The sequence below is a fragment of the Leptidea sinapis genome, chromosome 41 (genome assembly GCF_905404315.1).
Source record: "Leptidea sinapis chromosome 41, ilLepSina1.1, whole genome shotgun sequence".
NCBI classification, from domain to species: domain Eukaryota; kingdom Metazoa; phylum Arthropoda; class Insecta; order Lepidoptera; family Pieridae; genus Leptidea; species Leptidea sinapis.
Window position 1 is genome coordinate 2,620,392 of NC_066305.1, and position 22,271 is coordinate 2,642,662.

The 22,271-nt window shown below is 38.4% G+C and overlaps 3 protein-coding genes across 4 annotated transcripts in view; 1 reads left to right on the forward strand and 2 right to left on the reverse strand.

Annotated features, from left to right (window-relative positions):
* Positions 1–15: 15 nt before the first annotated feature.
* LOC126976534 (uncharacterized) lies at positions 16–3,917 on the reverse strand. The gene is made up of 3 exons (XM_050824924.1): positions 3,807–3,917; positions 2,666–2,940; positions 16–2,296 (listed from the first exon to the last, which is right to left on the reverse strand). Exons 1-3 carry the CDS (start codon positions 3,856–3,858, stop codon positions 1,400–1,402), a joined length of 1,224 nt encoding a protein of 407 aa, XP_050680881.1. The 5' UTR covers positions 3,859–3,917; the 3' UTR covers positions 16–1,399.
* A 2,064-nt stretch (positions 3,918–5,981) lies between these two features.
* LOC126976542 (ras-related protein Rab-10) lies at positions 5,982–14,795 on the reverse strand. Its single transcript, XM_050824934.1, has 4 exons — positions 14,524–14,795; positions 14,237–14,436; positions 13,877–13,966; positions 5,982–8,160 (listed from the first exon to the last, which is right to left on the reverse strand). Exons 1-4 carry the CDS (start codon positions 14,648–14,650, stop codon positions 7,966–7,968), a joined length of 612 nt encoding a protein of 203 aa, XP_050680891.1. The 5' UTR covers positions 14,651–14,795; the 3' UTR covers positions 5,982–7,965.
* A 2,099-nt stretch (positions 14,796–16,894) lies between these two features.
* Positions 16,895–22,271, forward strand: part of LOC126976524 (cohesin subunit SA-1) — a 35,946-nt gene continuing 30,569 nt past the window's right edge. The window contains exon 1 of one of the 2 annotated variants that reach the window (XM_050824899.1): positions 16,895–17,596. In XM_050824899.1, coding sequence (XP_050680856.1) covers positions 17,117–17,596 — 480 coding nt within the window. In that variant the 5' untranslated portion in view covers positions 16,895–17,116. The remainder of the gene's footprint in view (positions 17,597–22,271) is intronic. The other variant, XM_050824898.1, reaches the window with a different exon arrangement.

A 22,271-nucleotide genomic window follows, 5' to 3' on the forward strand; every position in this document is an offset into this window, starting at 1 on the left:
GTAGGTACCGGAGTAATAAAAATACCTGTAATAGTGTAATTTGTTTATTTGGTTTAAAATAATCCTCATTTATATACAAAATAATCACAGATACATAATCAGTCCTAACTACATATTATAATGTAAATTTAATGGAGTAGATTGAATGAACTATTACTATAGGTACCTAGTAAAAATCACACTTTCGAAATTTAGTTAATTATTTTAAATGTAGATATACATTATTTATGCATTTTTTTTTATGTTCTAACAGAACGAAATAAAATACATATTAAAATTAGAAAACTATCCTTATGTATGTACCTAACATACAAAGTTTTAACTAATATAGGTAAGAACGATTATAATAAATAACGTGGAATGTTTTCAAATTACAAAATTTTAACTGTGCAATTTCCAAAAATCATAATTGTAGCTAAGTGAGCCTTTTTCGACATCATCCAGTCATCATCATCGTGACAGATAAGATTATTTGGTCCCTGATATTGATGATTTCAATGGTGAATTTCTTCACCCTTATACACCACACTAATATCTGTACTACCCACTTTTAGTAGATTTTTGAAAATTAATATTAAATCCATTGAAAATGACGAGATTTATTACACTTCAAACAGTTTGGTTTTACCCAAGGTCGTTCAACTACCGATGCTGGTGTTGATTTGATACTTATATAATATATTTGAGGCCTGTGAAGAGTCTCGTGATGCGCTTGGCATCTATAGTGATTTATCCGGGGCTTTAGACTGTATTGAATACAAAACATTAGTCAGAAAACTTTACCATTACGGTATTAGAAATATAGCATCGGACTTAATGACATCTTATTTAAATTGTAGACTACAAAAGGTAGATGTCAATGGAAAGTGATGCTCTGGATCAATCGTTAAAATGGGGGTCCCACAGGGCTCGATTTTAGGACGTTTTATATATCTTATTTATATAAATCATCTTCCTTATATCGCAAAGGATAAATGTCGAATTGTGTGTTTGCTGATCATACATCACTCATGTTTAAAAAACACCGTTGTTTACAAAATTTTGATGATGTTTAACAATACTTTACCTAAAATTGTACATTGGTTTGAAGCTAATAACTTATAATTTAATGGTAATTAAATGAAGTGCATTAAATTTAGCATACCTAATTTTAAACAAGTATCAATCGATGTACCTTGTTACGATGAAATTGTTTTTGATGGAATACTTATTGCCATTATAATTATGCATTTTAACCACGACAAACGTAGTCTAAGCAAGCAAAGTAGGGGGAGTATGTTAAGACCTTTCTCATTTCGTCGACTCACGGCTCGAATTACTATGATTGTTTACATTTTCAAGGTTTAGTAAATTTGGATAGCTGACTTTCAAGATGTGTAGCTGAAAAGAAGCGAGTATGTCACTGGTAGGAGTGGGTGAGCATACCGTCGGGCCCGCGCGGCACCGCCCGGATCACCTGCGGCGGCATCTCCGGCACCAGCGCCGTGAAGTTGTGCACCTCGCAGCAGAACGTGAGCCCGTACAGCGGCGTCTCGTACCGGCGGTGCGCGCGCAGCTCTCGGAGCCAGCGGACACGGCCGCACGCGCTCTCGCACGCCACCGTGTCGCGCACCTCGCTCACCGACACGAACGGGTCGTTGGTGACCGCCACGGCCAGGGCGCGCGCGGCTCGCTCGTCGTGGACCACGCACCACACGTACTTGGGCACGGGGAAGCGGCCCGGCTTGAGGAACAGCGGGCGCGGTCCCGCGGCCGTGCGCAGGGAGCCCACGCCGTGTGTGCCGCAGTACACGTGCAGCGGCGCGTGGTCGCGCGCGGCGGCCAGCAGCGCGGCCACGTCGGCGTGCAGGTGCTGCAGGTTGCCGCGGGCCACGCTGCCCCACACCGGCACCGCGTTCGACACGAACTCCGTCACGCGCACGTTTTGGTCATCGAAGAAGCGGCCGCTCAGCAGCTTGCCGCTCGTGAGCCGCTGGTCCGCGAAATTGTACTGATCGTGCTTGAACATCTCATGCAGCCGGCGGTTCAAGCGCACCTCGTCGGAGTACAGGTGCTCGGCGGCCAGACGCGTGCTGGCGTCGAACATGTGGTTGAAGTTGCCCAGCAGCGTCAGGGGCGCGCGCCGCTCGGAGTGCGCCGGCAGACGGAGCGCGTTGTGCGGCGCGTTGGACACGTGGGCGAACCGCGCCTGCCAACTGTCTTCGTCGAAACAGAGCGCGGCCAGGTGGCTCACGCCGCGGGCCGCGTCCCGCGTTTGGTACGCGCGCCCCTGGTACGGCGCGGAGCAGTGTTCGACCTGGGGGCGGAAACACGACTTACTAAGAATACGTAGTGGGTACATTTATTTGTACACTCTTCATTAAAGTAATAATATTAATAGAATCTTATAAAAATAAAAAAAACTAATACACCTAGCGAAATTCTTCTAACCATAGAGCCGGTTACACAGCGGAACCTTTTTCTGCCATCAAGCAGTAATGTGCAAGCATCATTGTGCTAAGTGATCACTTCTCGGATTAAATATTTAAATTTAATTTATAACAATATTTACGAACCATGCTGGACTCGATGTTGGTTCAGCTTTTAAGAGCGTTCGGCCTAAACCCGAGAGACGTGGGTTCGAGTACCACATATCGTGTTTCTAGTTGTCCGCAAGCGTACGTACGTCGTGCAAGACGTCCTCGAACACGTCCTCCTGGCAGCCCAGCTCCAGCAGGTGCCGCAGCGACGAGTCATGCGCCAGGCGGTAGCGGGCGTCCTCGCAGCGCGCCACTAGCTCGGACCGCAGCGGGTACGCCAGCAGCCGGCCGCCGCCACACGACAGCGTGAGCTGCTCGCCGGCCGGCACCACGACGGACCCGTTGGCGGCACGGTGCGAAGTCACCAGCGGCATGTTGTCCGGCACGCATTCTAGGCAGCTTAGCTCTATCACGCATGGCGCTAGAATTCAAGTTAATTTTATGTGGGTACCACCGCATCATCGGACATCTATTACCTATAATACTTCTGCTGGGGGTCATAAATGTATGACCCCAGATTCTTCAAAGCCAATTTGGCTTTGCCTTCCAGAAGACCGCGGAATATGCAATCGCTGAAGTTGAATATTTGCGCTCTTTTTTGAGGAGTGTCACCGAACAGTTTATGTCTGAACTGTATTTGCGGAATATAGCTCTGCACACCACTTGAGACACCGTGGGATGTCTTTCCGCTGTTGTTAAGAGAAGTTGAAGACAATAAAGTGCTCAGAAGATCGGCTTTCTCTTTTTCCGTATGGGCGAGAATGCCCTGGCTGAAGATATCAAGAGTTTTAGGCAACGCCCAGAACCGTACTACTTTGAAAGCTGCTCACTAATTTTACGACGTGATTAGATTTCGCACAGGCATTTTCACGCTTAAAGAATCTGGACGCACGGTTCTATTTCAGTCCTTCCTCCGAAACGACTTACAGCTCTTGATACTCTCCACCAGTCTGCAATTAAATTGGATCACACCCTTAACACATAATCAGTTCTGCGTCACAATTAATTGACTATGATAAACTCGTATTAGGTTAAGTACTTTAATTTGGATAGATTGGACTAGAATCAGATTCTAGATTAAGAGTTATGTTGGACCAACTAATAATCACGATGGATTAGGGGTTCAACATGCACTTTAGTGTAGACGCTATACAGATTACATCTCCGACAAATGGGTGCAGGTACGTACATCGTACAAAGTCGAGCAACTCATCAAGAAAACATCGCTTTGTTCAATGATGTAGCACAATAAATACGGAAGGTTTTTCGTCCTAAATATCTACTTACCCTCAGTCAGGAAAGCAATTTGAAAACAAGTGAACAGCACTATAATCCGCATCTTGTTTCCTTCAGCACCGATGTGTTTGTGTGTATATGACAGATTACGGAATAGGAGCGCGGCCCGAGCTGTTGACCGCAGACCCCGCTGTGATAACCTCTGACCTGCACACCACATATTGTGACAAGGCTGGTGTTGCAAGCTGTCATCTTTAATAGAGCTATACTATATAGCTCTATTAAAGATGACCCATTCTTCATAGGTACTACCTATGCCTGTTATAATCAATTACTGTTTATTAGTCTTGTTAACTCACAAACAGTGGTGGTTTATAAAACAATAATGTATGTAATGTTATGGTTAAAATCCTCGCAAAATGCCTTTATTTATTTACGGTGTGTGTGGATTGATGCATCTATTGTAGGTTCTCAATAACTCTTGTTTTTACTTCCTCGTATATTGTAACTGAAATGATTCGTAAAAAGATGAAGCTGTTAATGTTGATTTAAAGGAGTGGCAATTAGTTGCTTGCCACTTCTGATTAAAGCTCAACCCTTTTCCAAATGGCGGAAATAAGAAAAATAAAACTTTTGACATTAATAACTAGTATTTTCCTTGACCCACATGAATAAAGTGATTTTGATTTGATTTATTATAAAACAGAGTGTTAGTGTGTATGTATGTTCACCAAAAAACTCCAGAAACGTTCGCCCAATTGAAATGAAACTTTGAACATATAATATAAAGGGCGACATGACCACTCCGACGAACATAGTTGCGTTAATGCCGGATAGGTGTAAAGCTTTTGAAGGTATGTCATCATTATGGTCCTCCATATAGGTACTCATAATATATACCACTATCTAACGCACACACTGTTAAATAAAATTGTTCACGCTTTTTCGGACTGTCAGGTCGTCTATACGCCAGTATATTCTACGTCATGTCATATCTATCTGGGAATACCGTTCAATGAAGCTTATTCCATAGTTTGATCTCAGAATACAAAAAAACCCGGATAAACCGACAATGCGCTCAATAGTGAGGTGGTGTACCTAAACAACGCTGGAATTGTGTATTTCGTTAAATTGTCAATTAGCAATGGCCGACCCGCCTTCTGTAGTCAATTAAAAAAAAATACGCCGTTGTGTTGCAAAACTGCTACCAGCATTATTTTTAATATAAGTATATATTATAAGAAGCAGGGTTGTTGCGGACGCAAATATTTGCGATGCGGATTCCGATTTGTTTAAAGATATTTAAATTTTAAATCCATTAATAAATGAAAATCATTATGTTTTTTATATTTTTATTAAATACTAACAAACAAAACTAAAACAATTTATATTCGTATTTAATAGTTATAGCCTATAAAACATAAAAAAACTTGTATATATATATAAATACTTTTATTTAAAAAACATAATATATACTCTCCTTGCCTTTATTTCGGCAAGCAGCCAATGTTTCATTAATTTTTGTTTACGCACGTCGGGGCCCCCTATAATTGATACGGTGGTAGCTACGCCCATGGTTGCCGGGCGTTAAGGTATGGGAGGGAGTATGCCCTTTTCTTGAAGGTCCCTAAGTCGTAGCGGTTCGGGAAAACAGCAGCCGCTGATTTCACAAAATGCCTGTACGAAGCAAGAAATAAATCATGCGAAGAAATCGAATGCTATCTACATATTTTAATAACATTTTATTAAAATATTGAATTTATTAAATAAGCCCTAAAATCGGTAATGTATGAAGCGTTGGTAGCACTGAGCGCAAGGGTTAGGCGCGGGCGGGGCGATATTATGGACACAATGCGCTGCGAAGAGATGTGACTGAAGTCTGAACACTCCTGGTTTGTTCTGTATTCTGTCTGTCTAATTAATAAATGCAATGTAAAGTTGCTTCAAATTTAAAAGTACTGCTCCGTCACGTTATTCTGTATTGACAAAGGTAGGATAAGGATACAAAGCTTTAAATTTGGAATAACTTTACTTCGCGTTTATAACACAGTATGAGTTTGGTGATGGAAACCCCACAATGCCAATGGAGGAAGCCAGAAAAGTGATGTGGCAGGACGTAGCAGGACTAGCCAATGGCCAGCTTGAAGTATTGTCTTGCTTTAATTATGCTCATCAATTTCTTGTGTAGAATCGCTTAAACGCAGTTTTAATGAAATAAAACAATAATCACAATAGATTATTTATTTAAGAACATAATATACTTACAACGCCAATGTTTATATAAAAAGCTGATAAAAACGTGGAGAAGATACACGCACCGCGTTAACCTAAGCCTACCTACATACGTACATACATACAGACAGACACAGTTACACCCGATACAGATCTACTGCACTCTGCAGCACGACACTCACTTACAACCAAGTGCTGCCCGGTGTGATGACGTTGAGGTGCTTTCCCAAAACATGTGCCGAGAATATCCACTGAGGTATTGTGGACACCAAATCTTTCTTCCCATTAACCAGACTCGAGTCAGTGTGAACCAGTTACATCAACAACATAATATGTAAAATGACATGTCTACTTCTACAACTACTTCGGAACATGCTAACCTATAAAAGAAAGAGTATGACAACATCGGAGAGTAACTTGTGATATCAAAAATATGGGCATCAGCTGGTTGTAAGTGACGACAACTACATTTACGTATTACACCATGATATACATATTACAACATGTGAAACAGCAAGTATTTCTAGTCATTGACCGTGACCATATACCATGTGTGTTTCTTCATGAAGACAGGCAAAAACACATGAAAGCTTAATAATCAGTGTAGTGTTATGTAAGTTCAACAACATCACACACACATACACATGTTGTTCATATTTAAGTACCTATATACAGGTAACTTGTTTAAATTGCATTTAATTCAAATAACATTATATTTAAGAATAATAACACAACATTTAAATTATCTACATAAATATTGTTACTTTTATTGTGTACAAGAGGATACAATTAATGATATAAGCGTGAATAATTCAGTGTATATTATTACTTAAAACATTATGTACTTACACCAAATGCAATCAATTGATACTTGGCAAATATATTCAATAAAAAAGTTAATAAATATAAAAAATAAAAATATCTGTAATTGATTTTAGTTCAAGATCACATTTATACATATTTTAGTGAAACTTTCTTCACTAACTAGAATTTATGTAGAAGAGCCGCAACCATCCTTATAACAGCTCTGTGCCAGAAAAAGTATAATTTCAAATTTACAGCAGCAACACTACTCAAACCACTTGTATAACAAACACACTATCCTACAAACCATAATATTAAGATGACATTAATATTTTGTCATCAAGTGCTATTGATCTACAGTGCAGTCAATGTACCCTGGTTTGTCTATGTGCGTAATCTGCTCTGTTTAAGTAACCTCGGTGGGTGGTGAGTATGTTCATTCATGTTATAAAGCTTAGTCATACTAGTGACCAGTTTGGATTTTACCAATTTGATTGCCATTCATATTTCTCTACTTTTATTTGTAATAAAAGATTGAATTATATATATTTTATGTAACAGTGTTGGAGTTTCATGTTAAACTAGATTTAAAAGATAAGGCAAAATATTTAGGTTTTCTTTGAGTTAAGTGTGTGTACAGTAAGTAGTAATAGCATTTGTAGTGAAGTTTTAATCATGCCTTTTTATACATGCTATATGATATTGATGAAAGAAGTAAATATTAATGAAGAATAAAGAGAAACTTCCCTTAATATTGTATACATTATGATGATATGGCTGCACACCACTGGGCCCACAGACTACTGTTTGGAGGGAGTATGTCATCCACATACTGTTTCTACAAAAAGTTGTATAAAACATATTTAAAAATTATTAAAACAAAATTTGTCATAACCAATGACTTATTAAAAACATTTACTGCCTTACAAATAAACTTGGTATCATTTTGCATATTTTTGGTTTATACTCAGGTATAACTTTATACCAAGTTCATCGGTAAGACTGTTAAATTTTAGTGAGATTTTTTTTTTGTCAAGTCTCATCGAGATGTACAATATGTTTTGTAACGGTTTGTAAGCAGTGTTTGTTGTTGGATTAAATATTCTGCCGGTGTTGACTGCTACCCATAAATCCAGTAAACCAACAATTGAGTAACACAGAGACCGAGAGGCAGTTAGGAGCAACACGCGCGTGCAGGCGGTGCGCGGGAAGGCCGGCGCTCCACGGCAATGCGAGCGAGATCTGCGTCCGCCTCTCGCCCGGCCGTCTTGTCCAGGATTGCCTCTGCCAGCTCAGAGAATGCTCGCTCAATGTTAATATTGGACTTGGCTGATGTCTCCATGAACCTGATGCCATGCTCACGAGCTATCTGAAATGTTAAAAGAAAGACTCATTCAGTTTGTGGTCATATTCTTCTTGTTATCAAATAATGGTTGTACTTACAATTAGTACCTTGACAAAATATAATATATAAAAAACAAATTAAAAAAAAAAACAACCGACATCAAAAACAATATATATAATATGCACTAAAAAGAGTAAAAATAATTGCGTATTTTTATACAATCTAATTCTAGTTACGAATATTGTTATTTTTGGAATCGGTTACCTTCCGCCGCGACCCGCTCTCGCCTCCTCACGACTCAAGCACATCTCACCTATAACTATGTATGTAGTTACAAACCCATTTTGGATGACACCGACTCCAAAAATTACAATAATCAAATCAAATACAGTTTATTGAAAGTAGGTATTTCAAAATACACTTTTTCTCGTCAAATAATTACAATAATAATTTATACGACATCATTAAAAAATACAAATAATATGTATATAAAATATACGAATGTCATTCATTACAAATTAAATTAAAATTTATACAATATCGATACAGACTACACTCATTAATGTCAAACATATATATTAAAAACTAATCAAGGGCACTTGAGAGCAATATAGGTATGATATTTTTAGGACCAAGCATTCTTGTCATTAATATAATCAACTACCTTATAATAAGCTTTCTCAATTAGTTTACTTTTAACATGAGATTTAAATCTATTTAGCGTTAAGCAAGTTACGTCATCAGGAATTTTATTAAAAAATCGTATGCAGTTCCCCATAAACGAGTTGTTCACTTTTGTTAATCTAAAACAGGGATTAACTAATTTTTGCTTACTTCTTATATTTACATTATGTACATCACTTTTCTTTTCAAATTTTTTAATATTTTTATATACGAACATAATATTTGAATAGATATATTGTGAGGGTACTGTGAGTACATTAATTTCTTTAAATTTCTGTCTAAGAGAGTCTTTGGAACCCAACTGAAAAATTGAGCGGATTGCCCTTTTTTGTAACACAAATATATTGCTTATATCAGCCGCATTGCCCCACATGAGGATACCATACGACATGACACTATGGAAATAACTATAATACACAAGACGTCCGGTCGGTTCGTCAGTCAGTTGTCGTATTTTATGAACAGCGTAAGCAGCTGAACTAAGCCTTGTTGACAGAGCTGTTATATGAGGTCCCCATTGGAATTTTTTATCAATTGTTACGCCTAGAAACACAGTACTATCAAGAATTTCTAAGGGCTCGTCGTTAATATTTATGATTGTTTCATAGTCTTTCACATTTGGCAAGGCAAAATTAACGCATTTAGTTTTCTTTGGATTAAGTACAAGATTATTTATGCTGAACCAATTCATTATTTGAGATAGCGCATTGTTAACATCGCTATAGCTTTGTTTACACCTATCAGTTTTAAAAATTAAAGAGGTGTCATCAGCAAATAGTACTATATCACAAAAAGATTGAGCATAAAACGGTAAATCATTTATATATATTAAAAACAAGAATGGACCCAAAATAGAGCCCTATGGAACTCAGATTTTCATTAAAGATCCATCTGACCTAGAACCATTTATGTCTATAGTTTGTAATCTTTCACTGAGGTAGGATGACACTAAATCTACTGATTTATTTGATATACCGTAATATTTCATTTTTTCTAATAAAATTAAGTGTTGTACACAATCAAAGGCTTTTGAGAGGTCACAGAATACACCAATAGCGTTTTTCATGTTTTCCCAGGCATCAAAAACATGTTTCATAAAAGTTGTACCCATCTGCATCTACAGTTGATTTTCCTTTTGTGAAACCATATTGCTCTTTATGTATAATTGAGTTTCTATTAAAGTGACTCAATAGTTGGTCCAATAAAATGTTTTCAAAATTTTGCTTATAGCGGGAAGAATAGAAATTGGTCGGTAGTTAGTTGGATCCTCTGAATTGCCATTCTTGAATAAGAGAATAACTTTACTACATTTCATCAAATTTGGGAATGTGCCACTTTCAATGCACTTGTTAAATATTAATACTAGATGTGGCGCAATGATATATATTATATGACTAAGGTCTTTTACCGATATTCCCCATAGGTCTTCAGTATTTTTTTTTGTAAAGAATTAAAGGCGCTGATTATTGTTTTAGAATTGATATGGTGGAAAGAGAATTCTGATTCATCGTATAATCGTAAAATCGTAACTAGAATTAGATTAATTAATTAGATTGTATAATAATACGCAATTTTTATACTCTTTAGTGCATCAATTATTGTTTTGCAATAGTGTTTTTGAAGTCAGTTGTTTTTTTGTTAAAATATTTTTTATTTTTAGATTTTTAGTGAATTTGAAGTACACTAACTAAAAATTCGTCTAAATATGTGTAGATATACTAAATTTTTCAATGCAGCAGTGAAAGTAAGCGCATCGCAATTTGATTACAGACAGTTAGAAATTCTGCCACAGATCGCACCCTTACTATAACTCGTTAATTATGGTAGATGATAGCCATGAGATTGTATTGTTTGCTGATGATATTTCACTTATTTTTAAAGTGAAGCGACGTGCGGATATTGATGACGAGGTAAGCAATGCACTCTCAAAGATAGTGCGTTGGTTTGAGACGAATAATCTGCACTTAAACAGTAAAAAAACAAAGTGTTTACGGTTCATTACACCAAACACAGCGAAGGTACAAACCAACGTACTTATAAATGACCACAGATTGGAACTTGTCGACACTACGGTCTTCTTGGGTATCACGTTAGATAAAAAGCTTCAGTGGGGTCCACATATTGCCCATCTAGCAGATAGACTCAGCTCTGCGACATACGCAGTTAGAAAAATTAGAAAGTACACGAATGTTGCGACCGCTAGATTAGTGTACTTCAGTTATTTTCACAGCATCATGACGTACGGTATTTTACTATGGGGTCATGCTGCTGACATTGATATAGTGTTTACTCTGCAAAAGAGAGCTGTTCGTGCTATATATCAGCTTGGTTATAGACAGTCTCTCAAAGAAAAATTTAAAGAAATAAATATTATGACTGTTCATTGTCAGAACATTTATGAAAATTTAATATACGTTCACAAAAATCGTCACCTTTTTGCTCTTAATAGTGATTTTCATTATTATAACACTAGAAATAAGGGATTGCTTGTAACTAATTCTAGTAGGCTTCATAAGATACATAATAGCTTTAAGGGTAAGTGTATACACTTCTATAATAAAGTCCCAGCCACTGTTCAGGCATTATCTATAAATAAATTTAAATGTTTTATAAAAAATGGCTCTGTCGTAAATCCTATAACTCCACTGCTGAATATCTAAATGATCGGACAGCCTGGGACTAGATTATGATTTCTTTATAGCGATAGAAATGAATGTACAATATGGTATATTTTTATTGAAAAGAGCGCAAAAAAAGAATGCTGGGAGAGTTTTTTGCGCTTCTTCTCTCTCAGAAAGCCATTTGTTTCCGAACCGGTAGTAGTATCTAGTAGTTATTAGAAATGACATCAAAAAGAATTCTAAAGGAATCAATTTTGAGAAAATAAATGCCTTTTTATGCCTTTTAAGTATTCCCATTTATCATCATATTTGACTACGACAATTTACTTGACCATAACTATGTTATGGTAGATGAATTAAATATCCGAATAGCATAAAAAGATTCGGCCGAGTATCGTTAATTTGGTCCTAAGAATTGAAGAGTTCCGTTACTTTGTCATCGATTACATAATCAGAACCTAACCAAACACTCACCAAACTATCTTTGAAGTACATAATATCCTTTCCATTAAAAAAAGATCCATCGAAATCGGTTGGCGCGATATTGAGTTATAAGTAAATTTATCATCCACTTTGCTATACATATTATGTATAGCAATTTAAGACTTTTATGGTTTTCTCATGGATGCCATGATCTGTACCAAATTACAATGGGACCACACGGGAAGCACCAGCTTTCAAATAAAATAAGAATTATCAAAATCGGTTCACCCAGTCGAAAGTTTTGAGGTAACAAACATAAAAAAAAAATCAAAGAATTGAGAACCTCCTCCTTTTTTTAAGTCGGTTAAAAATAGTATGAAATAAATGAAAATTTCAGGGTAACGAAAGTGGGCTTTTTAATGATTGTAAAGTGCTACCAATAAAATTTTTAAGCAAATTGCAATCAACCTGTGTATAACGTCCGCTGTTGCTCTAAATATGCCTAGTGCAATAGCACACTCGGTCAAAAAACAACAGCTTACATTGTTACTAGACTGATTAAAAAATTTCCACATGACTTGACCGACTCTTTGACTAAGACAAATTAAAAACAGAGTTTTAAAAATACTTTTTGAGAAATGACTGACCACGGATCTACCTAATCAGGTAAATTTAATTAGCTAATACTTTTAACAATTCATTGTAATAATTCCTTTTTTATTTGTAACATTATAATTATTTTGTGACATTTTATTATTTTCTTGTGTTAGGTTCATTTTCATGTGTAACAAGAGTTTTAGATTTGCCGCCCAATAAATTCACAAAAACAATTAGGTTACCAAAGAGTTCTAAAATTGAAATTCAAAAAATATTTTCAGTAGCAATGTTTCTCACTGGCCAGTTCTAAACATTGTCAGTGTTACCCACATATAAACCTCAGTGGTTTTATTGCTTTGAAACCATAATATGAATTTGGTCTTTAATTAATAAATAAATTTAAAAAATTGTATTTTTTTTTTATTTAAAAGGCTTTTTTTTGCATTTAACTTGAACCAAGTTAATATGAATACTTATTTCAATAGATATCATTTTCTGGCATATCCCTGCAAGGAGGATAAATCCAGCTCCTTCCTGATTTATACACACATTCAGTGATTCTCATCCAAGATGACTTAAGTCACTTCTGATAGTAAGCAGATAGTCAATCAAACCAAGATTGTTAATGAGCTGAATCTGTATGTTTTATATAAATAATTTTATAAATATGAGGAGTAACATATTATAAATTCTCTAAGCAAAACAACAAATTAATTACTAATTTGGATGATAAAATTCAGAATAAATCATTGTTTGATAAATTTGTTGTTATAAATTGGAAAATGGGTCTGACACAAGGTACATATTATGTCATAATGCCCTCTGCTGCAAGTCAGATTGGTGGCCATTGTTTGGGGATGCCTATAGTAGAATCATCTTAACTGAAATATTTAAAATAACAAAATTTCATGGTCTAAGAGCCCGTGCACCACAGAACTATGTTATTTTATAAAAGCTGAAAGTTTGTCAGCGCATGCTTACAACACAGGTAAGAAAGATGGACCATTATGGAGTTTGGGTTACAGTGGCTGTGGCAAGTAAACAGTACTAAAGTTGTGTAAAATACCCATCTAAATACATTGAATTATATATTTGATGTTTATACTATTATATGAAGTTTCAGCTTTTATAAAATAATGTAGGTCTGGGGTCCATGGGCTCTTGCTCTATCAGCAAACTTGTGTGAAATACCTCACATGATGGTTATATACACCATACTGACTCACCATAACACCAATGTTCATACACTACACAAATTATGCTAATTACTACACAAATACACTTCAGTCTACAATAATGGAAGATAAATTAACACATTCTTCACTAAATTAAAATATTATGTTTCTATGTTCAAGCACTTTATGCTCTTAAAGTGTTTCTAGGTTTATTGAAAGAAAAAATAAGTTAAAACTTACAGCTTCACCTCTCTCCTTACTCACAACTCTCTTCTCTTCCATATCACATTTGTTGCCCAATATCATTTTTTCTACATCTTCATTTGCATGCTGAAATATAAAATTATTTGTTAACACGTCCTAATAATGTAAAATCTATACTTCATTATGTGACTGCTGTCAGATCATGAATCTCCCCTTTTCAACTAATGGATAACATTGAATACTATGTCTGGATACAAAAAAGTTTGGATATCCACCTGGGAATGATACTAGATTCAAATTCACTACAATTTCAATAGTCATGACTGACCTACAGTTTTTTAAGCAATATGTAAAACACTATATATGCTATTATAATATGTAAGTGCTGTAATTAACCTCATCTATATTCCTTAGCCATTTCACTATATCATCAAATGTTTTCTCATTAGTTATGTCATACACCAGCATGATGCCCATTGCACCCCTGTAGTATGATGTAGTTATAGTGTGGAATCTTTCCTGCCCTGCAGTATCCCAGATTTGGAGCTTAATCTTCTTACCTCTCAGTTCTACTGTTTTTATTTTAAAATCAATGCCTGCAAACCATTGTAATATTGTTTGAACTTACAAAAAAATACAATATATATATTATTATGTTATGATCTTATAAATACACATCGTACCTATTGTAGATATAAATGTAGAGGTGAAGTGGTTATCTGAAAATCTAAATAAAATACAAGTTTTGCCAACACCCGAATCACCTATGAGAAGAAGTTTAAAAAGAAGATCATAGGTTTTCTTAGCCATTATATTCACAATTGAATAAATTTAAGAATGTTCAATGTTGAGAAAAAAACTAAACAATAATTATTGATTCACGTAATTCAACAAGAATAAAGTAAGGGACAAGGATCACAAGGACATGGACAAGATTTAGAAATCAAATAAAAAAAATTGGAATGACAGTTGACACTTGATATGTCATAAAAAATGATAAATACCAAAGAGTTAACTAAAGCTTTTTTTGGCATGAGCTAGCGCTATTGTATTAAAACTTAGTAGTGATTTAATGATTAATGCAAGGTCACTTTACAGCATTTTAAATTCACTCATTGAACTTCCAAACATACCTTTCACAACACTCATTCAAAATACTCAGCGGCCTCAAAGACATTCCTACCACCACTAATATATATAATAATATGTTCTCCTGGTGTCTATGAAGTAATATGTCGTGCGGTTGGACTCAGAATATACTTCCGCCATATTTAAGACAATCTCTTCTTTAACTATGATCGCCTGGTACCAAAACATTGTATTATGCTTCCTATCTCATTATCTCCCATGTTAAATATTATGAATTGATGTGACTGCTCTTTTTACTGTCGCTTTTTCGTTTCATCGACTTTCAAATCACAACGATGATAAAGAAGTTTTCACTTCAATAGTATGCATATTTCTGTCTCATTCTTTGCCAGCTTCATCCTACACATTTTTGTATTGGTGTCTCTTACCTGTCGTTTTTTCCGTTGCATCCGGTTTGAAATCACAACGATTCTAAAGAAGTTTCACTTTAATAAAGAGCCTGTCGGTGTTCGCTCCATTCTCAGTCTGCGATAACATTACATTGCAGTTATTTTTCTGGACTAACTATTCATTTATTGCAGCATTCTGAGTGCAGAATCCTGAAAAATAACTACAATAGAGCCATCTTAGAAGACACACTGGTAGAATAATATTATTTATTTACGATACAATATAATAAATAAAAAAATCGTTACTAAGAATAACTTGAGCAGATAATATTGAGGTAAGGTAAGATTATATGCAGTAAAGTCTGCATTTCAATAATCTAACAATTTGACAGTTAGATAAAAAAATGGGAAATTCGCAAAGTTTCAAACCAAACATTTCAAACCGTCCAAAGGTTATGGGAATTCTTCCACTTATTTGTCAGATTATGATTTCATGGACACGATTTTTTTTTAATTTTGAAAAATCGTTCATAATTTTGGCTGCAAAAGAGTTCACTTAATCAATCCAGTGCCCAGTTTGAGTATATAAGTTGCCATGATTTTGTCGAATGCTTGTCATTCTGTCAGGAGATCCATAAGATATTTATAATATCTGCTACTTCATCCACCCTATAATTTAAATGGCGCTTACTGATAGATAACACTATTTGTACATTGTGAAACGCACATGATGTCTTTATTCGATAGGTTAGTAGCAAGTAGCCTATTCATAACTTTATTTGGTCATTGTGAAACAGCCCCTTAGTTTTATAACTATTTATTAGTAGGTTATTGGTGCTAAACCAGTATACGATATCAAATAGTTGTTTACTTCGTTATATTATAAAATTTGGCTTCTTTTCACTTTGAATGTAATTGAAGAAGAGGATTATCTTTAGCAGTGATACCAGTTACTATCTCAAACGTATGCCAAATCTCACTGCTCGTTTGATACTAAACCAAATTTTAAATTTTACTTAGCAGTCCCACCATCGTTAGAGTAGGTAATAGTGTTCTGTGGTCCCGCCTCTTATTATGTAGTATTTAGATCGTAGATGGAAAATGAACAATAGAGGCGTCACTAAAATGACAATAATAATGTGACGGAGACACATACATTAGATTGGTATTGAGAGTAAGCAAGATACATTATAGTATGTGCTATCCCTTTCGCTTAAGCGATTATTTTGTTTGAACCCAGTTCATCGGCTCCCGCCTCCCAAAAAACAATGGCTTCCGTGGTGAAACCAGTAATAATATTGAATCCTAATTCTGATTGCGTAAATGAGTGATTTGGTGTGAATTCGGTTATTATTAAAATATGGGACGTTGTTGGTTGTTCTATTACGTGGTACCTACAATTTGTTCAGAACAAAATCATGAAAACATAACACATATCACAGACTATTGCTATCTCATTTACGTACGCTGACATTTTAGTGTCCATCCGACTATAATCTATAGATTAAATCTGTAATTTACATCCTCTTTGAGTGAAGATAGAACATAGAGATTTATTGATTAAATCAAAGTATTCTGTGGATTAAATTCTCTTTGGTGAAACGGGTAATGGCGGATGCGTAATGCCGTCTTTTTGGTATTGATTTTATAAAATTTGTTTAATTTTTTATAAATAAGATAGTCATGTTTCTTAGTGACTGTAAACTTAACTAAAAAGTGATAATGATTACTTAAGTGTGCCTTTAATAACTAGATGTTTTATTTTATAATTATTACCCGTTGTTATTAAAAATATAAAATGCACCGACGCGGCGGTAAACGCATCCGAATGGATGACCCACCTCCTGAATATGTGAGTCCCATGACCCCAGCCACTCCCGCTACTGATTATGGAGGGCAATCTCTCCATGAACCCGATACGGCCATTATAAATTATTCTGCAATCAATGCTGAACCTGCAGCAAATTCTACTGAAGTGGAGGCGCCTAGAGATGAGAATGAAGACCATGAAGAAGAGGCGAGGTCCCCATCGCCAGTTCCCACGAAGCGTATTACTAGGAGTCGGAATCGCGGCGGCGACGGCGGATATGTTGGCCGCCTGGCAGAATCACCACCTCCTCCGCCGGCGAGACCGAGACGCGGACGTGGTGGTCGAGGTCGCGGCAGAGGTCGGGGCGCTCCTCCGCCGCCTGCCATGTCACCGCCACCGGTTCTCTTGCCTGGCGATGATGAAAACAGTCTCTACAACTTGCTACGATTCAACAAAGCTGCTATCAATGTAAGGATCATATTGTTATACATCTGTTAAAATATTAGGGAGATGCACATTTTGTACTGATATTTATTTATTTATTAGGGCACCTAGTAAATGCAACTCTTTACTGGCACACTTATATTTAGTATTATATGAATAGCAGTTAAGCCCCAAGTTAGGATATCATCCCCAGTGTGGCGGTCCTCCACAGTGCGGTTTACAAGGAGCTTTCTTCCACGTACTGCTAAGCTGTGGAATGAACTTCCTTGTGCTGTGTTTCCGGGACGATACAACATGGATACCTTCAAAAAAAGTGTACACCTTCCTTAAAGGCCGGCAACGCTCATGTGATTCCTCTGGTGTTGCAAGAGATTGTGGGTGGCAGTGACAGGAGACCCATACACTTGTTTGTCCTCCTATTCCATAAAAAAAATCCAATTACAAGTTACCACTGCTTTCATAATTTTAAACGATGTTTCAACACAGATTATGAGATAGAACAATATTTGATGTGGCCATATCACCCACAAAACCTGGAAATGTATGTTTTGACCCAGATCAGTCCTGGATAGTGGTACTAAAAAAATATAATAGGCATTAATAGCTTTGCAGGAACATTTATTTGGAACTGTGACAGTAAGTATCAATGTTACCATTAAAATATTGTGTAAAAGTAAAAGATCTAACTAGTGGAATCACAGCACGTTTTAACCCTTTTTTTGAAACTAGAGAGCTATTCCACTATGAAATCTTATAAGACATAAAGCATCTTTGCACACTCTTAACACATTTATATTTCAAGCCTTTTATTCAACTATAAAGAATACAATTTATATAAAATCTAGGTTGTCTTCTGCTGAATGCCAATTGGCATAGGCCTCCACCAACCTTTTCCTTTTATTTTACTCACACACTCCTGCAAATTTTGCCATATATAATGATATTATATTTATTTAACCTGGCCAAATAAATATATGATAAGAAGTGGATAAAACTTATATAAGTGTTGTGACACTTCATCTCATCTGTCTTTGCTAAGGGGCCTCCATTGTTTCAAATATGTTTTAATTTTACTGGGAGTTGATATAGCAGAAATAATAGCCCTAGTAAGGCATACATCCTCTTTCACACTGTTTCTAGACCAGGGGTGCTCAAACGGTCGATCGGGATCGACAGGTTGATCTTGAGTGCGTTTTGAGTCGATCTTGAGAAAAAAATCTGGTATATTAAACTAAAATCGGTAATTACGTACCATCTTATGAAAAGTATGCTCAGGACATGCAGTGTCACGCTTCAACATCCCCCTCCTCCCAGCAAAATATGAGAGCGGTCCGTAAAAAGATATTACTCCAGGAGGGTACTGGCTCTACCAGAGCCGGTACCCTCCTGGAATCCCTCCCCGAGCACTCTCGCTCGGGCTGCCCTTCGTATTCTGGGGTGGGCACAGAACCGCGCATGACCGAGGACAAACGAGGCAGTAACACCACGGCACCCCGCTCCACGCTCAACGTGGACTTTTGCAATATCAGGGGAATTCACTCCAACTTAAACGCCGTCCACCACCACCTTGAGACGGCGCAGCCGGCCTTGTGTTTCCTTACGGAGACGCAGATATCTCGACCTAGCGATACGTCATATTTAATGTACCCCGGGTACAAAATTGAGCACAACTGCGTCCGTATCTATGCGTGTGTCTACAGGTCCCATAGTGGTAACGCAGAAACCGATCATCTCATGGGCTGCGTTCAAGCGGCAATTGACGACGTGCTTGCACAGATCCCCTCCGCTGAAATCGTAGTCTTGGGTGATTTCAACGGGCACAATGCCGAATGGCTTGGATCACGTACCACAGACTACGCAGGGCGATCTGTGCATAATTTTGCATTGGCGTATGGTCTGTCCCAATTGGTTGAGTCGCCAACGCGGCTCCCGGATGTGGATAGCCACATGCCGTCCTTATTGGATCTTCTGCTGACTACACATCCCGATGGTTACCAGGTCTTTGTCGACGCCCCTCTCGGAACGTCCGACCATTGCCTGGTCAGGAGTGTAGTGCCTATCCGACGCCAACGTCGCAGACCACCAGCGACCCGCCGCGTTTGGCACTACAAGTCAGCAGATTGGGATAGGATGCGTTCCTTTTTTGCATCCTACCCTTTGGGCAAGGTTTGCTTCCCTTCGGATGATCCTAGTGCCTGCGCCATTGCAGTAGCCGATGTGATACTGCAGGGCATGGATATTTTTATACCAAGCTCTGTAGTTCCGATCGGTGGCAAATCACAGCCCTGGTTCGATGCGTCAGTTAAAGCAGCATCTGACTGCAAAAAACAGGCGTATCGAACTTGGGTTGCGGCGCTGGGCACAAAGGATCCGAAAAGCAAAGTTCTTAAGAGGAAATACAACCGTGCCTCCAGATTTTTTAAGCGGCAAATCGCCCGTGCGAAGTCTAAGCACGTCGTCAAAATCGGCGAGCAGCTTTCCAGTTACCCGACCGGAACACGCAAGTACTGGTCGTTGTCGAAAGCTGCTCTTGGTAACTTCAACCAGCCGTCCATGCCGCCGTTGCACATGAGGAATGACACCCTGGCCCATACGGCAGAAGAGAAAGCCGAGCTCCTGTGGGCTCTTTTCGCCTCCAACTCGACTCTTGACGACAACGGAAAAACACCGCCGACCATCCCGCGGTGTCAGAGCTCTATGCCTGAAGTACAGTTCAGACAGAAAACTGATAGGCGAGCTCTGTTTTCGTTGGACGTCAGGAAGTCGAGCGCGCCGGATGGCATTTCTCCAATCGTGCTTAGAACGTGTGCCTGAGTTGACGCCAGTGCTAACGCGTTTATTCCGGCACTCTTATTCCAAAGGCGTAGTCCCTGACTCATGGAAGTCAGCCCTTGTCCATCCGATCCAAAAAAAAGGAGACAGTTCGGATCCGGCGAACTACAGGCCTATTGCTATCACCTCCCTGCTCTCCAAAATCATGGAGAGCATAATTAGCCGCCAGCTTTTAGTATACCTAGAGAGTCACCAGTTGATCAACGACCGACAGTACGGCTTTCGCCATGGACGGTCGGCAGGTGATCTTCTGGTATACCTAACACATAGATGGGCGGCGGCTATTGGAAGCAAGGGGGAAGGCCTGGCAGTTAGCCTGGATATAGCGTAGGCCTTTGATCATGTATGGCACAAGGCGCTCCTCTCAAAACTTCCATCATTTGGGCTTTCCGAGAGCTTGTGCAGGTGGACCTCCAGCTTCCTCACTGGGCGTAGCATACAGGTCGTTGTCGATGGATATTGCTCGAACCCGAAGCCCGTGAATGCTGGTGTGCCCCAAGGCTGTGTGCAATCTCCTACGCTGTTTCTTCTGCATATCAATGATATGTTGGACACCTCCAACATGCATTGCTATGCAGATGACAGCACTGGTGATGCCGTATACACGGGCCATGCAGGTCTCTCTCGGAAAATCGTCGACCAGTGCCGGGAGAAACTTGTGTCTTCTATCGAGTCCTCTCTCGCGAAGGTCGCGGAATGGGGTAAATTGAACCTTGTCCAATTTAACCCCCAGAAGACTCAAGCTTGCGCGTTTACCACTAAAAAAATCCCATTTGTCGTATCACCGCTCTTCGAGAACACTTCTCTTAAAGCCGCGCCTAGTATCGGAATACTGGGTCTCGAAATCTCGAGCGATTGCCAATTCCGTGGCCATCAGGAGGGCAAAGCCAAATTGGCTTCGAAGAAGCTGGGCGTCATCAATAGAGCACGGCAATACTTCAAGCCGGCCCACATTCTAGCGCTCTACAAAGCGCAGGTCCGGCCACACATGGAGTATTGCTGTCATCTCTGGTCTGGTGCACCCCAGTATCTGCTCGATCCATTTGACCGCGTGCAACGTAGAGCAGCTCGAATTGTCGGGGTCTCAGTGCTCTGTGAACGGCTGGATCACTTGGCGTTGCGTAGAGACGTCGCTTCATTGTGTGAAGTTACCGCATTTATCACGGGGAGTGTTCCGAAGAGCTGTTTAACCTGATTCCTGCCGCCGAATTTCACCTTCGCACGACACGCCACAAGTTAGGATATCATCCCCACCATCTGGATGTGTGGCGGTCGTCCACAGTGCGGTTTTCAAGAAGCTTTCTCCCTCGTACTACAAAGTTGTGGAATGAGCTTCCTTGTGCGGTGTTTCCGGGACGATACGACATGGGTACCTTCAAAAAAAGCGCGTACACCTTCCTTAAAGGCCGGCAACGCTCTTGTGATTCCTCTGGTGTTGCAAGAGAATGTGGGCGGCGGTGATCACTTAACACCAGGTGACCCGTACGCTCGTTTGTCCTCCTATTCCATAAAAAAAAAACCTGACACTCTACCTAGACGACAATCCATCATCACACATACTTGAAGCCTCTCAGAGCCGATCGATCATAGTCTAACAATTTTGTGGTAGATCGCCAGCAGTTCAAGCTTGAGCACTCCTGTTCTAGACAGTACTCTAATATTCAAATATGGATCATAACCACAACATGGTTTTCTAAAAACTAGGTACTCAAAAATACTTGATATTTGGGTCCCACACAAGCAGACTAAAATAAATGTAATGAATTATGTACTCATTTGGGATTCTTTATTGAGAAGTATTCTTTAGTGTTTCAAAACAATAGGACACTGAATATTTCCTTATTGGAAACTGATTTCAGAATTTCCG